This window comes from Kickxella alabastrina, assembly GCF_025024165.1.
Source record: "Kickxella alabastrina strain RSA 675 chromosome Unknown BX661scaffold_2, whole genome shotgun sequence".
Lineage (NCBI taxonomy): Eukaryota > Fungi > Kickxellomycota > Kickxellomycetes > Kickxellales > Kickxellaceae > Kickxella > Kickxella alabastrina.
This window is the reverse complement of record NW_026251473.1, coordinates 891,504-909,791: the sequence shown is the minus strand read 5'-3', so window position 1 is coordinate 909,791 and position 18,288 is coordinate 891,504. Positions and strand designations below refer to the sequence as shown.

Here is an 18,288-nt window from a genome sequence, read left to right as displayed (position 1 = left end):
GCATTGAAGCGGAGTGCTGGTGAAAGAGTAGCACACCGTGCATGCACGGCATAATCAGAAACAGCATAGAAAAACAGGAACATTTCTTGCTCCCGTATCCGAATAGTGTCTGAGAACTAAAAGTATGAAACCATTCACAAACGGGTAAATGAAACTAGATGAATGCATAGCGTATAATAGTCCACGTATTTGTCAAAAAGAGAGAGAGAAAGCACCAAAGGCATGGAACAGGGTTTTGAGTTGAGGGACAGAGATACGCCAGCACCTGAGCCCTAACGAAAATAGAATGCTCGAGAACAGGAGCTGGCACATCAACGGGCGGATCCACCATGCAAGGGAGGACGGAGAAAGCAAAAAAAGGCAACAGCAGCATTGAACAGGGCGAGGTTTGTGGGGAAAGCTGGCAGAGCACGTACATTTGCGACAGGTGATGTTGCTGATCCTCTTTATGGAAAAATAATGTGAGAATATTTAAGCAAAAATGAATGGCAGAGTAAAGGCAAAGGCAAAAGAGGAGCATCTGGTATATGAGATGGGATTGCTTCTGATATTCACTGCGACCTTCTCTCTTCCTCTCGCAAGGCCGGCTTTTGCAGCGGTGGCAACGATGATCTCAGCCTGTGCAAATTGCAAAAAAACGTGCGTAGACAGAAAAGCAGACATTCGCCTCTGCCGCTTCTGCAATGGGGAGTGTGCTGTGGGTCACGCAGTAAGAACCAGCGAGTGACGCTGCCTTTCTGTGTTACTGTCATACCATCTAATGATCGCAGCAACAGAGAAAGACACGTCGCTTCCCCAGACCACCAAGCATCAGAAAATGCATACTGCGCATACAACCTCTGCCGATATACATGTGTGTGTGGAAATGTTGATCGGCAATGTACTTTGCGCACTAGCGTTGGCAAGCACAGTCAGATGTAGGACCCCGATTATCGGCAAACAGATGTGGAAAAGAACAGGGTACTACCAATGTGAAGCGTTGTCGCAAAAAGGCAAAAAGAATAACAGCGAGTGTTAAAAGGAATATCGCATCTGAGACCGCCGGCGACTTTTATTGCCTTTTTTGCTTGACCACACTGATTTTCGTAAATTTACGCGTGTGCATGCGTACATGCGTCGCCTTTCTGCCAAAATAAAAAGTGTTTCGGAATGACTGCTTTCGTTGATGTTTTGATAGGAAAGAGGCAGAGGAAATTGGATGAGGTGGTATGAATTAAGAGCCGGATCTATGCAATGGCTGACCTCGCCACATCGGCACAACCGATATTTGGCTGCAGTATACACTGGATAATGGCAGTGGTACGCGTCTCATTGTGACAAAAACAATGGCTCATTTCCGCTACGCGGCAGCACAGTCCACTTGATAAAAGGGAGGTGATTGTTTGAGCTGACACCTGCAAAAAAGGTACAATGTCAAAATGGAGTGAAATGGGTGGCATAATGGCCCACTCCGAATACAAAAGAGTCAAAGGAACGGGACATTGACTGGTACTATTTTTAAAATATTAAATAGCAAGCTGATATAAAGAATATACGTACCCGTTAGAATCTGTTAATGAGAATATTCGAGTGTACAAGACACAATGGTATGAGTAAAAGTTTGAATAAAACTGTAGCAGGGCCAAAACGATATTAGAGAGAAGAAAAGTAAAAAAAACTTTATTTTGATAAAAATTAATAAAGAAATTTCAGAGGTGACACCCTGAAGTAATTACGTTCTCTGCTTGACGACATCACTATTTTTCCTCGCCATTTCACATCGACTGCAGGCTATTGAAAATGGACCAAGCAACAGTACCAAATCCGGGTGTAAAAATCTATATTTTCCTTTCTCACGTTTGCATGTGTTTTGTTTACTTACCTTTACATAAATGGCAAAAATGATGTGTTTGCTCAGAAATGCAAATTCCTATGCCACCCAATGGCTGCCAGCCAAACTTTATGTTTACAAATTAAAGAATTTGCAACAGCCCTTTTTAGGCTTGCTAACATTTACTTATTTTGCGCCTGTTGATCCTCTTGCTCCCAGTTTGGCAACTACGTTCAAGAAGGCATATTTATCACTTTTTTTTAGTTAGATTTTACAAATGTCGCTCGATTTTCTGACTGGGCAAATGCACAGCAAGATAAGAGCCGTAATAACTACAGAAAGCAGAACGCTGCGAGTGACGTCTAATTTGCAGCATATAGCCCGTTATCCATGGTCTTTTGACCATTGTATATCAAACCAACCATGCTGGTTCTCCATTTCATTTGCTGCGAAGTATTTTTAAGAATAAATTTGGAAATTTTGATGCATTTGCTTCGAGAATGAGGAGCTCGAGCGGAACGATTGCCAACCCAAAAACGTTACTTTTTTTTACAAATTGGATATGTTGTTTACTTCCGCATAGTGACATTCGAAGAGGTGCACAAAACTCTGAATACTTTGGTCGGAACTGGTGCTAGCAATCACAAATAAACAAGAGTAGCAATAATCGTGGATCCATGTGGCTCTGACAGTTAAATGCAATTAACCGGTGTATTTGCACACCATACTGCGCCCTACTGCGTTTTAAAAGCAGTGATTATTGGAGATGGCTTTTACCAAAAAGAATGGGCTCTGGGGGGAAACGAGAGAGAATATAAAATTGCATTGGCAAAATTAGCTGCTTTAAAGCTAAACACAATTCAGCCAATCAAAACGCGCTCAAAAGTTTGCAAACGCGTCGCTTAATTAATATTTGATTTTTGCAATAAAAACGACGCGTAAAAATATTTTTTTTGCTTTTTTTGGAAGCACGACCGCAACCGCAACTGCAACCGCGAATGTTGCGGGCCGCGGGGGTTAAGAAACCCTCGTTTTTCTCATCCATGATTTTGACCAGTCTTGGTTTTCTGACTTTTTTTAAATTTCCTCATTTTTCTAATTTGGCGGTTTCGACCTGAATCCCGAAATTCTGCCTAATTTCGCACAAACAAATACGCGCGCGCATAATTGGATTCGTTCTCATTGCGTGCATTCCAGGGGTATTCACAGAATTTTCATTGGTGGTCTCGCCTACTATTCACGCCCAATTTCATATAGGCCAACAATTCGGGAGAGGGTTGAGCGCAGGCCTGTAGATACACACTAAACTTCAGATAATATGAAAGACACCGCTAAACCGTCACTGTCATTGACGAAGACCCCGAAGCCCCAAGGTCAAGGTGGCCGAGGCAGAGGCCATAAGGCTGGCAACAAACATGGTCGCAGCCGCGGCAGCGCGAACCCCACTGTCATTGCCACTCCCACAGCCGCTCAATCTGGAAACAAAAGCCTTAGCGACTTAATCGACAATCAAAACTCAGCCAACAAATCGGCGAAAAAATCCAATGTGCGCGCTGATATGGCCAGGAACGTTAAAGCCAAACAACTGACTGCACCGACGTCGCCCGCCGGAGTCAAATCAAGCAGCATACTTGGCGAGCAGTTGGTGAAGTCGTATGGCAAGTCGTCATCCGCCGGCAGCTCGGAAGTACAATCATGGCTGCAGCGAAACTTATCCAAATGGGCAAGCTCAGAGAGATGACCCATACGACACTGACGACATTGACATCATGAAGGGGGGTGGATTGAAGAGTGGCCAAGCTACCGATGCCGACACCAAGGTCATGCCCCAGTCAAGTCCAAGTCTGACTCTGAATACGGCTCCAGCCCCAATATTGGTGATGAGTCGGCAGACAATCGGCGGGTGGTATTGGTGCCGAACAGCCGACGCCGCAGGATGCTAGGGACGAAGATTCCGCCGAGGACAGTGACTCTAGCAGGCCTAGCGCGCTCAGTGATGTCGATGATGAAGCGATAGCGACAGCAACAGTAGCAGTAGCAGCGATGACGAGGAAGAGGGTGATTCCGGAGAGGAAAAAGAGCTCAGCCCCATGCAGAGCTCAGAACCTACACAGAACACACAACCTTCTTCGCCGGGGGCAGATTATTCGGTAGATGAAGTCAAATCACAGGCTGAGACGCAGAGCCGAGAGGCGAGTCCCGTCGCAACCAGCGAGGCATCGGTTGATTCGCAGCAGGAAGCCAGCTGAAGGAGAAAGTGCCGATCCCGATGCTTATTTTGATGCCCCCGTGCTGGAGAGTGTGTCTATGGCCACCGTGGAGTCTGGCGAAATATTTTCCGCAGGTGACCAGTATGCTGTCGAGGCTGATCCGTTGGTCGCCGACAGCCAGTTTTTTTTGCAGGATGCCACGCCTGACAAGGCCTCTGCAAATGGCGAATTTGCCGTGGTTCAGGATGAGGCCAATGAGCCGGTGGCTGGGCTGGGCACTTTGGCCGACCTGATAGTCCTAGATTACATGTCGCAGCAGATCATAGACGAGGTCTCAAACATGGAGCCCACGCTGTCGCGCTCGCCAAATCCAGCGGTTGATGCGAATTCCACTTTCCGTCGGCTGGACTGCTTGGGGCGCGAGCAGGTACTGGTTCGCAGGCAGCACTTCACCCACTCGCTGTTTTTACAGAACGAGCAACGGCCCATGGACGAGGATGACATGATGCAGTGGGCCATGACTCTGCAGCGGATTAACCTGGCCACATTTGTGCTGTGGTGCTGCGCCCGCAGCTTGTCCTGGGCGACAGGTTCGGCCGTGGCATTCCCAATCGCGAGCGAGCGCTGGCCAGCGCCGGCATGGCAGAGGCGGCACGTGGATTTTTTACACATGTCGTGCCGTCCAATAGCGCGGAAGCCAGGCGCTCGACCTGCTTGTCGACATGCAGACACAGCAGTGGCTGATGGCCGCTGACAGCGAGGACCAGTTGCAGATGATGGTCGCAGAGGGCGTGGGATCAGCGATGCCGTGATAGATCAGCTGCTGGCGATTGAGCCCGAGGCCGACGAGGCGTACGATGATTTGGAGAGCGGTGGACTGCAGGGTTTGACAAATATGCCGTGGCGCATTATCGGCGCGACATAGGCCAGCGACTCAGCAGAATTTCGGGCGGGAAATTGAACCATACCCGGGCACTGTACGCACTCAGCAGTCTTCAGCGACGTGTCTCGTTGTTTATGCCGAGTGCGTCCAGGCGTGCCCTCTCCGATTATTTTGAGCGGGATTCCAGCGCGTCAGGAGTCCCAGGACACCGGCTTATCATCGATGACGCCGCCGCCGCTGACGACAGCGACAGCGATCACCCGCTTGGAGATACGGCTGGTGATGTGAGGGATGGCGGTGATGTTTCGACTCTCAGATTTCGGGTGATTTTGAAGTGACCATATATAAGACCAAGTCCGATCTGGCGCGCATCCGCGCCGTGGAGTCCCAAGTGCTGCCAGCGCCAAGCCGACAACCGCTGAGCCCGAGGCTGCTGATAAGCTGGAGGCTGCCGATGAGCAAGACGATATTGCTGAGCATGTTGCAATCGACTCGTCTTTCCTGAAGAGCGGCGCGTTGCCATTGTCATACGCGACTTTATCGATGACAACCACCTGGACAGGTTGATTGAGGCCATTTCCGCCGAGCCCATTGACATTTCGCGGCCTCAGGAGCAGAGTCACACGCCAAGACGGATGCGCGTCGGTCTGCGTCATCACCACACATCAGAGGCGCCAGCTACAGCCATGCCTACCTTTGATGTCAGCCACGGTGGCATTGGCGATGACGATGGCGATGGCGATTTCCGTTTGAAGATTGGCGAGGAGAGCAGCGAGGGTGAGGGTGCGCTCGACAATAATGGCGATGCGGAAGAACGCACCGGGCCACGCGATGCTCGTAGACTGGTGAGCCTCAGCGAGTTGGGTGATAAAATCCGCTGCGCCAACCCCCACATTGTCGCCAATTTGTCTGCCAATGCCAGCGCCAGCCCGGTTGCCAAGCGTTTGGGAACCAAGCGCCGGCCGCCGACAATGACTCGAATTACAGCGAGCAGCTCAGCAACGCCGACGACTCGGACGACACTGAATCTGTCATCCAGACTATGAGTAAGTCGGCCAAGCGCGGGCGCATCCACTACGAGCAGCTGGCCACAGAAACAGCAGCACCAGAGCGTCAAGCGATTTCCGTGGGCGCCGAGGCATACCTGCAGAAGACATGTCTGCTCTCCGGCGCCGCAACGAGCGCGTCGACTTTACGCCATCGGTTGAGGGGACACCGCGGCTCGGGGCATCTCATCTGGACGAGCAGGTGTCGCCAATAGTGGTGCTCGGCCAGTACCAGCCGCAGCGCCGGTCGCGCAGCGAGCTGACGCAGAGACCGGCTGCCAACGGCAGCAGACACGCGTTACCAGCGCAGACCCAGACCCGGCGGCGAATGCGGTGGTCTACGCAGGAGGAGGAGTGCTTTATCCGCGCTGCGCACCGCTACGGGCTGAACTGGTCCACAATCATGTACTACCATGGCCCCAATGGCATAACGGACAATGTGCTCAGAAACCGCACTCGCGTGCATCTCAAGGACAAGGCGCGCAATATCAAGTTCCGTCTGATCCGCGAGAATCGGCCGCTGGGCATATTTGAGAGTGCCACGGGCCATTTGTGATATTCCAATACATATATTTGATATTTAACATCCTCAACTCTGATTTGAGTTACTTGTCCAGGGCCAAGTCCAAAGACCAAATATGCATGATGGCAGATGCCAAATTGCTCCATGTATGGAAATATGTTTATCCACGAATTTCTTTTATTTGCGGCTTCACAAAGCAAGGCCAGCGGTGAAGCTGAACTGAAAATCAAACGGAAACTGCTCAACGGATAACGATGAGATCAGACCTGCTCGATTCCGGCTTTTCTTTTTTGCAGCGTTGGTCAGCCCAGCAGATCTATTGCCTGCCGCTTGCTGCTGGCACCATGTTGCGGCACGATTGGCAAATTGCAGGCGAGCAGCCACTGCACCTGCCATGCACCTCGGCAACTACTTTGGCACTCTTGGATTGCCTTGGCCGCATGAGTACCAGCGGCGGTGAACGCGGCGCAGTCAAGAAAGCGAACACGGCGCGTCACATGCAGATGTGAGCCGTGCCCACGGCCAGCAGGGCAGGGTAGAGCGCGGTTGGATGGATGAAGCAATCTTTTCAACATCATCGCCGACAAAACAGCGGCATTAAGGGCTGAGCCACCAACGCCTGAAGAGAACACGTTCAGAGCAACGATGTCCGCCTGCTCTCTTTGCTTCTCTTTGTTCTCCTTTTTAGTCTCCTATCTGCACCAACAATTGACAAGTGTGTGGGCCAAGGCGGAATAAACGTGTCTTTAACAGGCAGTCGCAGTGCAGACACATTGTGAATGGCACATCACTTTGGCGCCCAAGCGGGCTTCTGGCTGACGATCCCTACGTCTTTTGTTTGGCGCTCGGCGATCGCTACCAGTGATTTGCTTTCGCTCACACAGCCGCAAACACGGTCTGCGCGTGCTGATTGGCAACAGGCAAAATGCTGGCGCGGGCGCGGATTGTGCATTGTATTTTGGGGAGCTTGTTTCAGAGAAATCACAGGCCATTTGTGGAAAAAGTCTTTTTTTGGCGTTTGTCTCGCCTAATGATTCATCTGTCTGCCTGCCTCGCGCATGCCATGGCTGTTGTTATTGTTGTGCTATTGCTGGACAAAGAGTGCAGAAAAATCTCACCGCACAGTAGTGCGTCTGGCAACCACCCCATTTCTCTTGCCTCACCACAATGGGCTGCTATAACCCGGTCCACTGCGCCGCTGAACCACTCACAGCGAATAAAATGGAAAATTAACACGGTGCACATCATCGCAATCCGCACTTTTTTGCAGCTCTTCCAAGCACCCCTGCCGCAGTGTAGCAAAAGGGGGAAATGAAGGGGTGACTGCAAACATGAGAGGGAAATTTTTTATGAAAAAGGGGGAGGGCAGTGGAGGATGGAAAAAAGAGCAAGCAAGCCTCGCGCCCGACTTTATATATTCGTTGCCCCCTTCCCATCTAAAACTAGTGAGTCAAGTTATCCAACCACTCTCTTCTTCACTTTTCTCCAGAAATACAATATTTTCACCACTATTATTTTTAATTGCACTATTGCGCCATTTCGACTGGTTCTCTCGCTATCATAACCTGCACCTGACCCGGACAATCCTATCCTTGTTCCTATTTTATTAGTCGTATCTGCCCATTCACAGACCGACTCACCAACCCTATTTTTTATTGCGTCCACTTGTTTTATACTCGGCGCACATAACCTTCGGAGCCTCGCTCTCTTTAACCCCCCCATTTTTAGAAGTTAATACGAGCCTATAAGCCATTATGGCTGCTCGTTTCTTCTAAACGTCTTGCGTTTTACGCTTGACAACTGTTTACACCCCCTACATTTTAGTTATTTCTACATAATTTCCCAACGCCCTACTGAACTTTGTTCATAATGGCGTCTTTTACCACCACACAATGTCTCCGGACAATTGAACCTACGACTCGCGAGTGCAACTGCATCTACTATTCGTGTTCCCGTCTTCTCTGAAAACGTTATCCAATAACTTTTACCAACATTTCCACAATGCCGCGCCTTTCCGCCGCCCAGCCATCTGCCACATCTGCAGTCAACACAGCCACCACCACCACCAGCATCAACAAAAAGTCTGAAACAATGGACAAGCTCTTCTCGATAGTTAATCCTGCGGGCCAGCAGGCCCAGGCCTTTGCCCAGCACGATGACAGAAACCCTTTCATCCTCCCGTCGTTTGCCGACAACTTTGAGTCGTGGGCCTACCCCGAGACTCAGCAGGCCGTCTTTGAAGACTGGATTGCCACTACCACGCCGCCCAACACCGCCACTGGCTCGCCCACTCTGGGCCAGACTGCGATGCTGGCAGCCAGCATGTCAGGCATCCCCTTCTCGCCCCTAGCTTCGTCGGCCATGTCTATGTCACCGATCCTGAGCTCGCCATCGCTCAACTTCTCCAACTCGAGCTCCTGCTCGCCGTACCTTTCCAACGACCTTGCGTTCAGCCTGGCCAGCACCCTGCAGAACGCCGTTGCCCCCCACCCGCCCAGCAGCCCCGCATAATGTCAGGGTCCTTCTCGGTTGCTGATTACGCCGCCGTGCTTTTCCCTGATATTGCCGCCACACTGTCGAGCTCCCTTGCCTCCCCAACTGCCTCTGCCTCTCCCGAGCCCTGTAGCGCCAGCCTCAAGCGCGCATTCTCGGAGATGGACATGCAGCTCCCCACTGCTAACGCCCAGGTCAACTGGACCGCCGACTTTGCCGGTCTCTTTGACGCTGCGCCTATCGCCGATTTGGCCTGCGAGCCTGCCGCTGCCTCCTCGATTCTGCTGACCACCAGCAGCGATCCCGAGGCCGAGGAGCTGCGCAAGCGCCGCGACACTGAGTTTTTGGCGTCGTTGCCGCCCCAGCTGGCTCTCAAGCGCCGCCGCACTTCGAACATGAAGCAAAAGGAGAAGATCCTTGCCGAACTGATGTGCGATGTGCCCGCCGCTGTCGCTGTTCCCGCTGCCCCTGCAACCAAGAAGGCTGCTCCTTCGGCTACCAAGAAAGCTGCCGCTGCCGCCGCTGCCCTTGTCTGTGTCAAAGCTGAGGTTGATGCTGAGATCGATGCCGACGAGGCTGAGGACGACGATGACAACGTTGACGCTGCCGCCCTGAAGCGCAAGAAGAACACCGACGCCGCCCGCCGCTCACGTATGCGCAAGATCCTGCGTATCGAGACCCTTGAGGGCCGCGTGTCGGAGCTCGAGACCGAGAACACCAAGCTGGCGCAGATGGTTGCTGCTCTGGAGTCTGAGAAGGCCGCAATGGCCCAGCGCATGGCGCAGATGGAGAACAGTCAGCTTTCGGCTGCTGCCTCCTTTGCCCTCTAAGCATATTTGCTTGGGTTTCCATTGTGATCTACAATCCCTCATTCCTGCGCTTGTTTATATTTCCTCTTGCATGGTTTTCTTTTTGCTTTTGCGAAGGTCACTGCCTGGATTTTTTTCCTTGGACATCTGGTGCATAACACTGCCGCCGTTGCGACTCTGTGCTGGAGGACCCCGCACGTTGGTTGTGTTGCCGCCTTTTTTGGTGTTCTGCGCAGCGCTTTATTTTCTTCATTTTTGTCTAATTTTATTAGATGACATTGGGCTCTGATCAGCCTCAATTTTTTTCAATTTATTTAAAAATCTTTTAATCAACATCATTATAAACATTGCAATGATCAACCTCTACTTTCTTTTTTCTGTTAACTCCTTTTTTTGCTGCCATCCAGAGTTTGTACAGAGGGCAGCAATGCAATGCAGAGCTTGGCTTCTTCTAATCTGCTCTTTGGCCGTTTGAATTTATGCAAGCAAAATGCACCAACTAATTTGGAATTTTGTTGCTTTAACTAATTGATCCAGCGATCGACATGTTGGTTTTAGGCATACCCTACCCCTGGCCGCGTAAATGGATGTGACACCACCTCTGCGGAGTGCATTTGCTGAGCAAATAAACAAATTTATGCTAGGGAGCACTAAGGAAATGCACAAATGAAAATACCCCGACTTTTTTAATTTATGTATGCTTGTCGTAGCCGAAACCCGCAAAGCTTTACACATCACTCAATATATTTTTGCATTTTATACTGGTGGCTTGCTTACCAGATATGGACACTGGTACCCAACCATCTGACACAACTCGTCTTTATTGTCAAATTAAATTATTATTGTTTGTTTTGGTAGTTTGCGCAAAAGTTTTTAATATAAACCAGACGCTGCTCATTTTTTGATATCAAAAAAGAATGATCCGAAATCCATTAATGGAAGCAAGTACCGCCCGAAAACACTGGCACCCGCTTTCAGCAGAAACACTGAATCGTGATGTTTGATTCGGCCACATTTGTTTGCATGCAACAAAAGAGAGCAAGAGAGCAAGAGAACACTCATTGGTAATAAAAACGAGCAGTCAGCGGCCTCGTATATAAAGGCGTCCAATTTTCATTCACATTTGCTCCAAGTAAATTGTTTTCCTCCATCCATCGTCTGTAATTTTTCTCCTATCTTTTTGTCCTTCTTGCGTACCTAGCACATAACCTTCGCATTTTTCACTCTTTAATTTTAGACACATACATTACACACTCCTCTTTCTGTATATTCTCCACCATTTCTCGATCTACATGCCTTGCAGTACTACCCGTCCATCTGTTTTTTGCAACCAGCCTTCAGCTCTTGTGTGCAGTGTGCGGGAATGCGCGTGTTATCTGTGTAAAATTGGCGAAGAATGCACCGATTGACAACACTCCCAAACCAAACACAAAAAAATATACCAGCAACATCACAGCACGTTTGGTTTTCCAGCTCAGCAACATTCGTAGACTTGGCTTTTTCTACTTTTCAGCCCGAGTTGCATGGTTCCGAGTAATTTAAACTAAAAAACTACACCCTAACCGAATAGTTTCCCTAAAAAGTACTAAAAAATACAACTAGCGTGCGTCACTATATGCAGCATACTGAACAAACAAATCGGGATAGTATTATTTTGGCGCAAAAGATTTGGAGGGGCAGCTAGCGAGTATGGAAAATTTCTTTGAGCAAGCGAACAGGATGCGCTAGTGATTGTCAACTGTTTCAATATTTGTTTTCAACGTTTGTCTTTTTATTATTTCATTTAGCACAAAAATGTATTTACAATCATATTAAAAAATGGCGTTTCAGTAAACTGATTGTGGCCGTTAATCATTTTTGAGCTGATGTAGTTTATCATTGTTCTTAGGAATATTGGGCGCACAATAAAAGAAAGAGGGAAAGAGAGAAAGAAAGAAAGAAAGAAAGAAAGGCACCTGGGTTGTATCTGCACGAGCATGATACAAGCATTGAATGTGTGGTAATAATTGCTTCTCACAGTTGATGTTTGCTGATCAGCAGACACTGAAGGGAATTAGGGCGCGCTGAACTTGCATGTGAGAAAAGCCAAGCAGGGCCAATATCTGCAATTTTAGTGGTATACTCGGCAGCATATAGCCGAGTAGTGCTACGTGATATCAGCTGTCAGCTGCAAAGCCCGCACGTTTGTCGCCTGCGTGAGGAAACGATTTTTATGCCTGTTGTTCCACGGGCTTGCTAAGCACATACTCCGGACTTATAAATACATACATGTGCATATTGTATGCACATATGTCCGTAGTATGCGTTTATAACAAAACACGTGAATGCAATAAAGTTTCTGATATAGAAACCAGCTTTAGGCTCGGCTCCAGCTTGGTCGTGTCTGGTAGCTTTGCAGCACAAGCCTTAGAGTATTTCCACCAAAGGAACTGTTTTGCTTTGCATATTTATTTGTTTTGCATAGCTGTGCATCCGATACCTGTTATTCCAAATGTTTTTATTGCATTTGGCTTGCCTGTTTTCTTTGCGTCCCTTTTTTAATGTATCGACCAATGTTCATTGAAAGACCGCAGTTCCATTTCGTTCCATCCCCACTAATTTCGCATGTCAAAGAAAAAATCCCCAGAGTTGTGGAGGGATGCGAATGTCGTTCTATCTGGCTGTCATTCGAACCCAACTTTAATCCCAACTTCCTTATTTACCTTGCGAAATGGAAACGGAGAAACAACTTGGATAGGAGGAATACCCAAAAAGGATATCCCAATTTACAGATCCCAGAAAAAACAGCTACGTTGTGCATATAATAATGATGCAACAGCGCCAGCGCCAGCAACAGCAACAGCCATAGTGCTGATGGCGATGCAGTTGGATTCTGTATTACCAGCCCATCCGAAAGCAGAAGCTGCAATGGAAACACTGCGAATGGGCAGACGAGTACGCGGGCGTCAGCTTTGTGGGTGCAGTCAATTGAGCAAATCGAAAATAGAGTGACGGCGGGCCCTCCGACCATTATTATCACAGAATCGTTGGAAAATGGAATTAATAATGTTCTATTAAAAACTAGAATAGCAGTAAAAGGGCCCTGAAATTGCTTGATGCAACTGCACCAGAGGTGGAAACTCCGCGCCAGTTATCGCCAGTTTTTTTTGCATTGACTGAGCACCGAGTCACAAATTACAAGGCCATTCACCCCCACCCAACTCTTTCCTCTCCCCCATTTTTCTCTCTTCGCCTCACGTTGAGTGCAGATTGAGGCCCAGGATGTGCACACTAAACACAGCCCGGGCCTGGGTCAAACGTTAACAGCGAGTCCTGAATTTCAAAAAAGGGGAAAAGCGCACAAACCTCAGTGCAGCCACCGGGCCTTTTGTACAATTCACATTTCCCAGAGTCAGCTTTTTTTGACCGCTGCTTTGGCCTCTGTGCTACTCAGGTACTGTCAATATTCTATATTTGGCCGCGAACATCTTGTTTTTTATTTTATCTCATCATGCTTATGTGTACTGTAATATATCTATTTTGGGGTTTTTGTTTTATTACCGACGTCGTTCTTTTTTATTTATTCTTTACGCTGCTTCGACCAAACACTTTAAATAAAGCTCAGTTTTCTGTAAACTCGAGTTTATCTCAGAGTGAAATCTCTTTTTTTTACCACCGTTTTCTCGATATTAATATTATATTTTCTGGGCCTATTTTATATTTTTTAAATTATTTTTCTTGCAAATAAAAAAAGCTTTATTCATTTACTGACTTTTTTTTACTATTTGCGTGCTGGCTTCGGGCCCTCCAAGTATTAATGTATTTTACAATGTCTAGACGCAAAACACAATCACAGCCGCGCCCAGCTACATCAGGACGAACAGCAGCTATGACAGCCTCTATGACAGCATTTATTGCAGGAGCCACCGCGGAGAAGACATAACTCGCACCATCAAAGGCGTCCATGTACACAGTGAACCCTCTGCTCACGCCACCCGAAGACTGCTACTCGCCGGGTGCGCAACAGCAGCGGCAGCAGCAGCAGCAACAGGATATGTCATACATGGGTACCAACGACGTGACATCGCCGTCGGAGGCATACTCTAAAATGACATTGGCGGAAAAGGTCCGCGAAGCCAACCAGGCGTTGGTATACACGTGGGGCAAGATGCTCGTCGGCATGGGTGTGAGCGAGCTGTGCGAGAACGCCGCGCTGCTACGCAATATCCAGCTCATCTCGCTAGATGACTTGCCGAAAAACTTTTGCATTTCGCCGGTGGATGAGTTCATATGTCCCAGCGACGATGCAGCTCGGGTCATCGTTATTGTCTCGGATGCCGGCATTGTCGTCGACACGGGCATGTATGACATGGACGGTTCTATTTTCTACAGGGGCTTTGTTGTCAACAACCAGTATCTGCCCACATCTGCATCCAAACGCACCTTCACACCCGACTAGGAGTTAAATTAGATGCTGTCCCTACCCCCTGACAATTTGCTCTCATCTCGCTTTCTGCATTGCAACCCCGAGAGAGGGGGCTCTCTACACGTACGGTGCATGGCCCTCTGCAGCATTGCCTCGTACTTGCACTTAGCGCACAGCCTGTCTGGCTAGCCACCGATACAGTCGCAGACGTGCCGCCACCGCCGCTGCAAAGATAGCAAAAGCGCACGTCTACGACGACTGGGCCAATGACATTTGTAAGCGCCACACCACTGCTCCTGTTAACACAAGGCGCCATCGTGTGCGGGGCCGCTTGCATGCCAAGCTCGCTTACAGATTCATTGTTTCTACAGCCACCCCCAGTGCCAGCCCGTCGCCAGCCCCCTCTGCAATGAACTCCTCCGTCATGGCCGTCCACACCACCACTACCCCAGCCGCCGGCAGCACAGACATGCAGTAGAACAGTGCGTCACTAGTGTTTGCCACACTGCTCATGGGCAGAGACACCCGCGCCAGGGCAAACGACATCCAGACGACCAGCAGGGCCGCGGGATTATGACTATCGGAAGCTTTGGCGATCCGCGCTGTTTTACGCCGCCGCCCCTCTGTGTGTGGTATAGCGTGAGTACTACCGCCAGGAGTATAAACCCAATGGACACAATGATGGACACCGACACCAACTTGTATCCGCTCTTTCGCTGCGCCTCCGATGCATCAAACATCAACGGGATCCCAACGCAAGTACAGATCACTACCGCTACGCTGTATCCGATTGCCATATGGGTCAGGAACACTGCAACTATTCCGCGCGCCGCAAACTCGATCCTACCAGATTCACAACCACCAAAAATAGCCTATATTGCATTAGTTTCCTTATTTTACACATCTAATTATATCCCTTTTGTATATTTCATTTTCCACATTCCATTGCACACGCTTTCCTTGCAAGACACCACAAGTGCAATTTTTTGGGGAAGTGGCGGCGGCTGCCTTTTGAAACTCACCATTTGGCCGCGAATCCGAGCATCACGCCGACAAGCACAAATCCCGCACAAAGATGTAACACCGTCTGTGTCTCGTACACCGGAATGCATCTTCCTCGTCTGCACCCATTGCACCGCGCAACACAAGCGCTATGAAAACCAGCACACAACCGAAGCCCGCCGCACTGAACCACAGTATCTGTGCACTCCGAGCGACCATGAGCACTCGCACGGCCAGAAGCGGGAATAGTGCTGACATCAAATACGCTACCCAACGTACCGGCTCGTACTCTATCATTGGCGGCGGGTACTCGTTTCCCAAGGTATAGCTATAGACTAGCGTCACGTTTCTTGCGCCTGACATGTCTTACTCTATGTCTGTATGTATGTATGTGTGTGTGATGTAGTTGTTGTATTGGTAAAGTTTGCAACAAATAATAGTGTAAATAGTATACTTGTTATTCTTTTTTTGAAAGAAAAGACAGTCCATGTCGAGAATACATAACTCGCACTCATCGATTTCTGGTGCTGGTGCGCTGAAAAACATTGCCAAAATTACTCGCACCACCCGTCCTGTCACGAGAAGACAATAGTACAAGCAGTGGTGTGGGAGAAAAGCGCATGTTTGAAAGTGCAGTCGCCATCCGCTTACGTCGAAAAGTAAAGAGTAACTTTGTTAACCGACACGTTACTGCATCACAACCAGTAAATTAGTATTTTAAAGTTCATTGTCTACACTGAAATAACAATGAGACTACAAATATATATAAAAATTCAAATATCCTGCAAATTGACATTTTTCTTTCCCATCCTGATTACATAGCAACTTGGCACGTGCTTAAGAACTAGGAACTAGGAACTAGGGGCAATAAACAGTCCACTATGTTTAAAGATATTATCCAGTTTGCTGCTTCTTGCGAAGAGAAGTTTGGGCTTGGGCTTTGGCTTGGGCAAGGTCTCGGGAAAAGTCTCGGGTGCTGTTGTATACTTGGGTTCAGCCAGATCGAACGGTGCCTTTTTCACAGAAAAAACGGGGAGGCTTGCTTGCCTGTAAGCAGGGTATTGAATATGATGCAAAAGCTCAGCACCACGATTGTTAGACTTATGTCTGCCTGATAGCACTTTTTCGCCATTTTTAATCTGCTGTTAAAAATGCTTATGAATATTTTACATGTGTGGGCTACCTTTTCCCTACCTAGGGCAAAAGGGTTTAACCCATTGTTAACGCGTAGCTTTTAACAAAATGTAAAGGTAAGCATGTAAACACAATCTCCAAGGTTACCCAGAAGCTTGGGAGTTTTGTTGCAACGTAGCTTTTTTTACTCCCACCGAAAGCTGCAAATCAACATCGACGCGTGAATTTTTCGCGTTCAAATTATCACTGTTTCTCAAGACAATTCTCTTACACACAGTGAAAGAAATAAGAATAAAAAAACCGAAATCATCGTGTCCATTCAACAAAATAAAGATAAGAATAAAAACAGTGATCCCAGCCGCTCCATATGCGCTACTGACAAGGTTTTGCAAGCTGGCAAATGAAACAGCGCATCTCTACAAGATGCTATGCGCTACACGCTTTAGGCGGAGGCCTTGGGGGCAGTGGGCTTCTTGCCGTCCTACACAGGTCAAAGAAAAATTAAAGCAAGCAAAAAACAGTATTCAAAGATTAGTTAGTACATGTGAACAAAGTGGCGAGTTGCGGCATGGGTTTCAAATTATCAGTATCAGTCGATTCGTACCTTGTTGGCGCGGAAGCGGGGAGGGGGAGCGCGGTTGCGGCGCTCAACACGGGAGCGGACGCGGACGGTCTTCATGTGAATGGCGCAGCCGACGCAGTGCTGGTTCTTCAGGTACAGCTTGGGGATCTCGTACGACTCGTAGACCGAAGCCTCGTCCATGTCACGCTTACCGGCAGCCTCAACCATGTTGCGGATGATGATACGCTTGATGGCCTTATCCTTGGGGACGGCCTGGGAGCAGTTATCGCAACGGATAAACTTGACGTGTCCGCGTCCCTTCTTGCTGCGTCCGTGGTTCCTGCGCTTGACGGTCTATAAAATAAAAAGCCAAGCATCAAAGTCCAATATAATAAAAACGTTAGTACTGGCGCTCTGAGTATTCAAAAGCGGGTGTGCCTTCTAATTCCAAATTATTGGCGCACAAATTAGAGATTCAGCAATAACTGGCCTGGTCACTCTTGACAACACGCTCAACCAGTTCGAAAATACACAAACGCTGCAAAGTAGAAAGCAAAATAGTGGGCTACTGAAGGGTGTGTTTGCGGAGATGATTCTGGCGCAATTAATGGCTATTAAAAGGTGAGCGTATTCAAGCGTACTTTGGCCATACTGAAGGCGCAGTTCTATTGGGAGCAAGTCCAACAAAACAACAGAAAGCAGCAGCAAAAAAGCACGGCAAGCTTATACAGTATAAACAAACGGCCAACCGACCAAACGTAGGAGCCTGGTTGTGCTGCTGCTGCTGATTTCTGGCTACCACTGGTCTCATATAGCTCTGCCCCACGGTGAATTAAGCCCAATCTTAGCAGTTGCATAAATGAGCCTTGCATACAACCGCATGCCTATTAGCCGCAAACTGCAGATTGAAATCAAATGAAGACAAAGTCCAAATTGCAAATTCAGAGTGTCAATCCATTATAATCTAAAATGCTAATTCCGCCCACCCCAAAATTACACCCGATGGATGCAGCTGTATTGTTTACAACCGCAAATTAAACAATGGATGCAAAATATGCCCACCATGAATACTCTGCGCCACGCTACGCCCAGTTTATCGTCTCTGCTGCTGGATGTGTATTTTCTGCACTCGTCGAATCCATCGCAAACATCGCGCGCTGACTGTTTCATCTTCTCATGTTAATGGATACGCACCATTTTTTATATGAATTAATCAATACTCAAAGGTAAAAAGGGTGAGCCTGATATCGCCAGCAGCAGATTCAGCATTTTGTCCCAGCTTTCATTTTTGTTGGCCAGCCTACTGCCAGCATACGCGCTGTAAGTGGGCATATTCGCGCACCAAATTGTGCAGGAATGGTGGTGCTCGTGTGGCAGCACGCGTAAATATGCTCAGTCGGCTCGCTCGCTC

The 18,288-nt window shown here is 48.4% G+C and overlaps 7 protein-coding genes across 7 annotated transcripts; 4 read left to right on the top strand and 3 right to left on the bottom strand.

Moving 5' to 3' along the window:
* Nucleotides 1-3,128: 3,128 nt before the first annotated feature.
* Nucleotides 3,129-4,832, top strand: BX661DRAFT_168711 (uncharacterized protein; the record flags this gene model as incomplete). Its single annotated transcript, XM_051533452.1, has 4 exons — nucleotides 3,129-3,497; nucleotides 3,586-3,716; nucleotides 3,982-4,447; nucleotides 4,710-4,832. The coding sequence occupies 4 exons, from the start codon at nucleotides 3,129-3,131 to the stop codon at nucleotides 4,830-4,832; spliced, it is 1,089 nt and encodes a 362-aa protein (XP_051394745.1).
* A 977-nt stretch (nucleotides 4,833-5,809) lies between these two features.
* BX661DRAFT_52009 (uncharacterized protein) lies at nucleotides 5,810-6,640 on the top strand. The gene has a single exon (XM_051539217.1). The coding sequence runs from the start codon at nucleotides 6,059-6,061 to the stop codon at nucleotides 6,503-6,505; it is 447 nt and encodes a 148-aa protein (XP_051394744.1). The 5' UTR covers nucleotides 5,810-6,058; the 3' UTR covers nucleotides 6,506-6,640.
* Nucleotides 6,641-8,473: 1,833 nt separating this feature from the next.
* On the top strand, nucleotides 8,474-9,795 carry BX661DRAFT_196090 (uncharacterized protein; the record flags this gene model as incomplete). Its single annotated transcript, XM_051538015.1, has 3 exons — nucleotides 8,474-8,950; nucleotides 8,974-9,047; nucleotides 9,099-9,795. The coding sequence occupies 3 exons, from the start codon at nucleotides 8,474-8,476 to the stop codon at nucleotides 9,793-9,795; spliced, it is 1,248 nt and encodes a 415-aa protein (XP_051394743.1).
* A 3,922-nt stretch (nucleotides 9,796-13,717) lies between these two features.
* On the top strand, nucleotides 13,718-14,212 carry BX661DRAFT_168708 (uncharacterized protein; the record flags this gene model as incomplete). Its single annotated transcript, XM_051533451.1, has 1 exon — nucleotides 13,718-14,212. One exon carries the CDS (start codon nucleotides 13,718-13,720, stop codon nucleotides 14,210-14,212), a length of 495 nt encoding a protein of 164 aa, XP_051394742.1.
* An 88-nt stretch (nucleotides 14,213-14,300) lies between these two features.
* On the bottom strand, nucleotides 14,301-15,119 carry BX661DRAFT_177066 (uncharacterized protein; the record flags this gene model as incomplete). Its single annotated transcript, XM_051534551.1, is given in 4 exon segments — nucleotides 14,301-14,364; nucleotides 14,379-14,583; nucleotides 14,595-14,669; nucleotides 14,735-15,119. Coding segments are annotated over 4 exon segments (586 nt in total), but the record flags the coding sequence as incomplete, so codon positions are not given.
* BX661DRAFT_177065 (uncharacterized protein) lies at nucleotides 15,120-15,670 on the bottom strand (the record flags this gene model as incomplete). The annotated part of the gene is given in 3 exon segments (XM_051534550.1): nucleotides 15,120-15,295; nucleotides 15,307-15,537; nucleotides 15,664-15,670. 3 exon segments carry the CDS (start codon nucleotides 15,668-15,670, stop codon nucleotides 15,198-15,200), a joined length of 336 nt encoding a protein of 111 aa, XP_051394740.1. The 3' UTR covers nucleotides 15,120-15,197.
* Nucleotides 15,671-16,601: 931 nt separating this feature from the next.
* BX661DRAFT_177062 (ribosomal protein S26e) lies at nucleotides 16,602-18,112 on the bottom strand. Its single transcript, XM_051534549.1, has 3 exons — nucleotides 18,072-18,112; nucleotides 16,920-17,231; nucleotides 16,602-16,796 (listed from the first exon to the last, which is right to left on the bottom strand). Exons 1-3 carry the CDS (start codon nucleotides 18,072-18,074, stop codon nucleotides 16,758-16,760), a joined length of 354 nt encoding a protein of 117 aa, XP_051394739.1. The 5' UTR covers nucleotides 18,075-18,112; the 3' UTR covers nucleotides 16,602-16,757.
* Between the last annotated feature and the right edge of the window lie 176 nt (nucleotides 18,113-18,288).

Bases quoted from the DNA above. Each gene is read 5' to 3' on its own strand.
- BX661DRAFT_177062 (XM_051534549.1), bottom strand. The intron at 16,797-16,919 runs GTACGAATCGAC...TGACCTGTGTAG, and splicing joins CCCGCTTCCGCGCCAACAAG to GACGGCAAGAAGCCCACTGC.
- BX661DRAFT_52009 (XM_051539217.1), top strand. From the start codon at position 6,059: ATGTCTGCTCTCCGGCGCCGCAACGAGCGCGTCGACTTTACGCCATCG.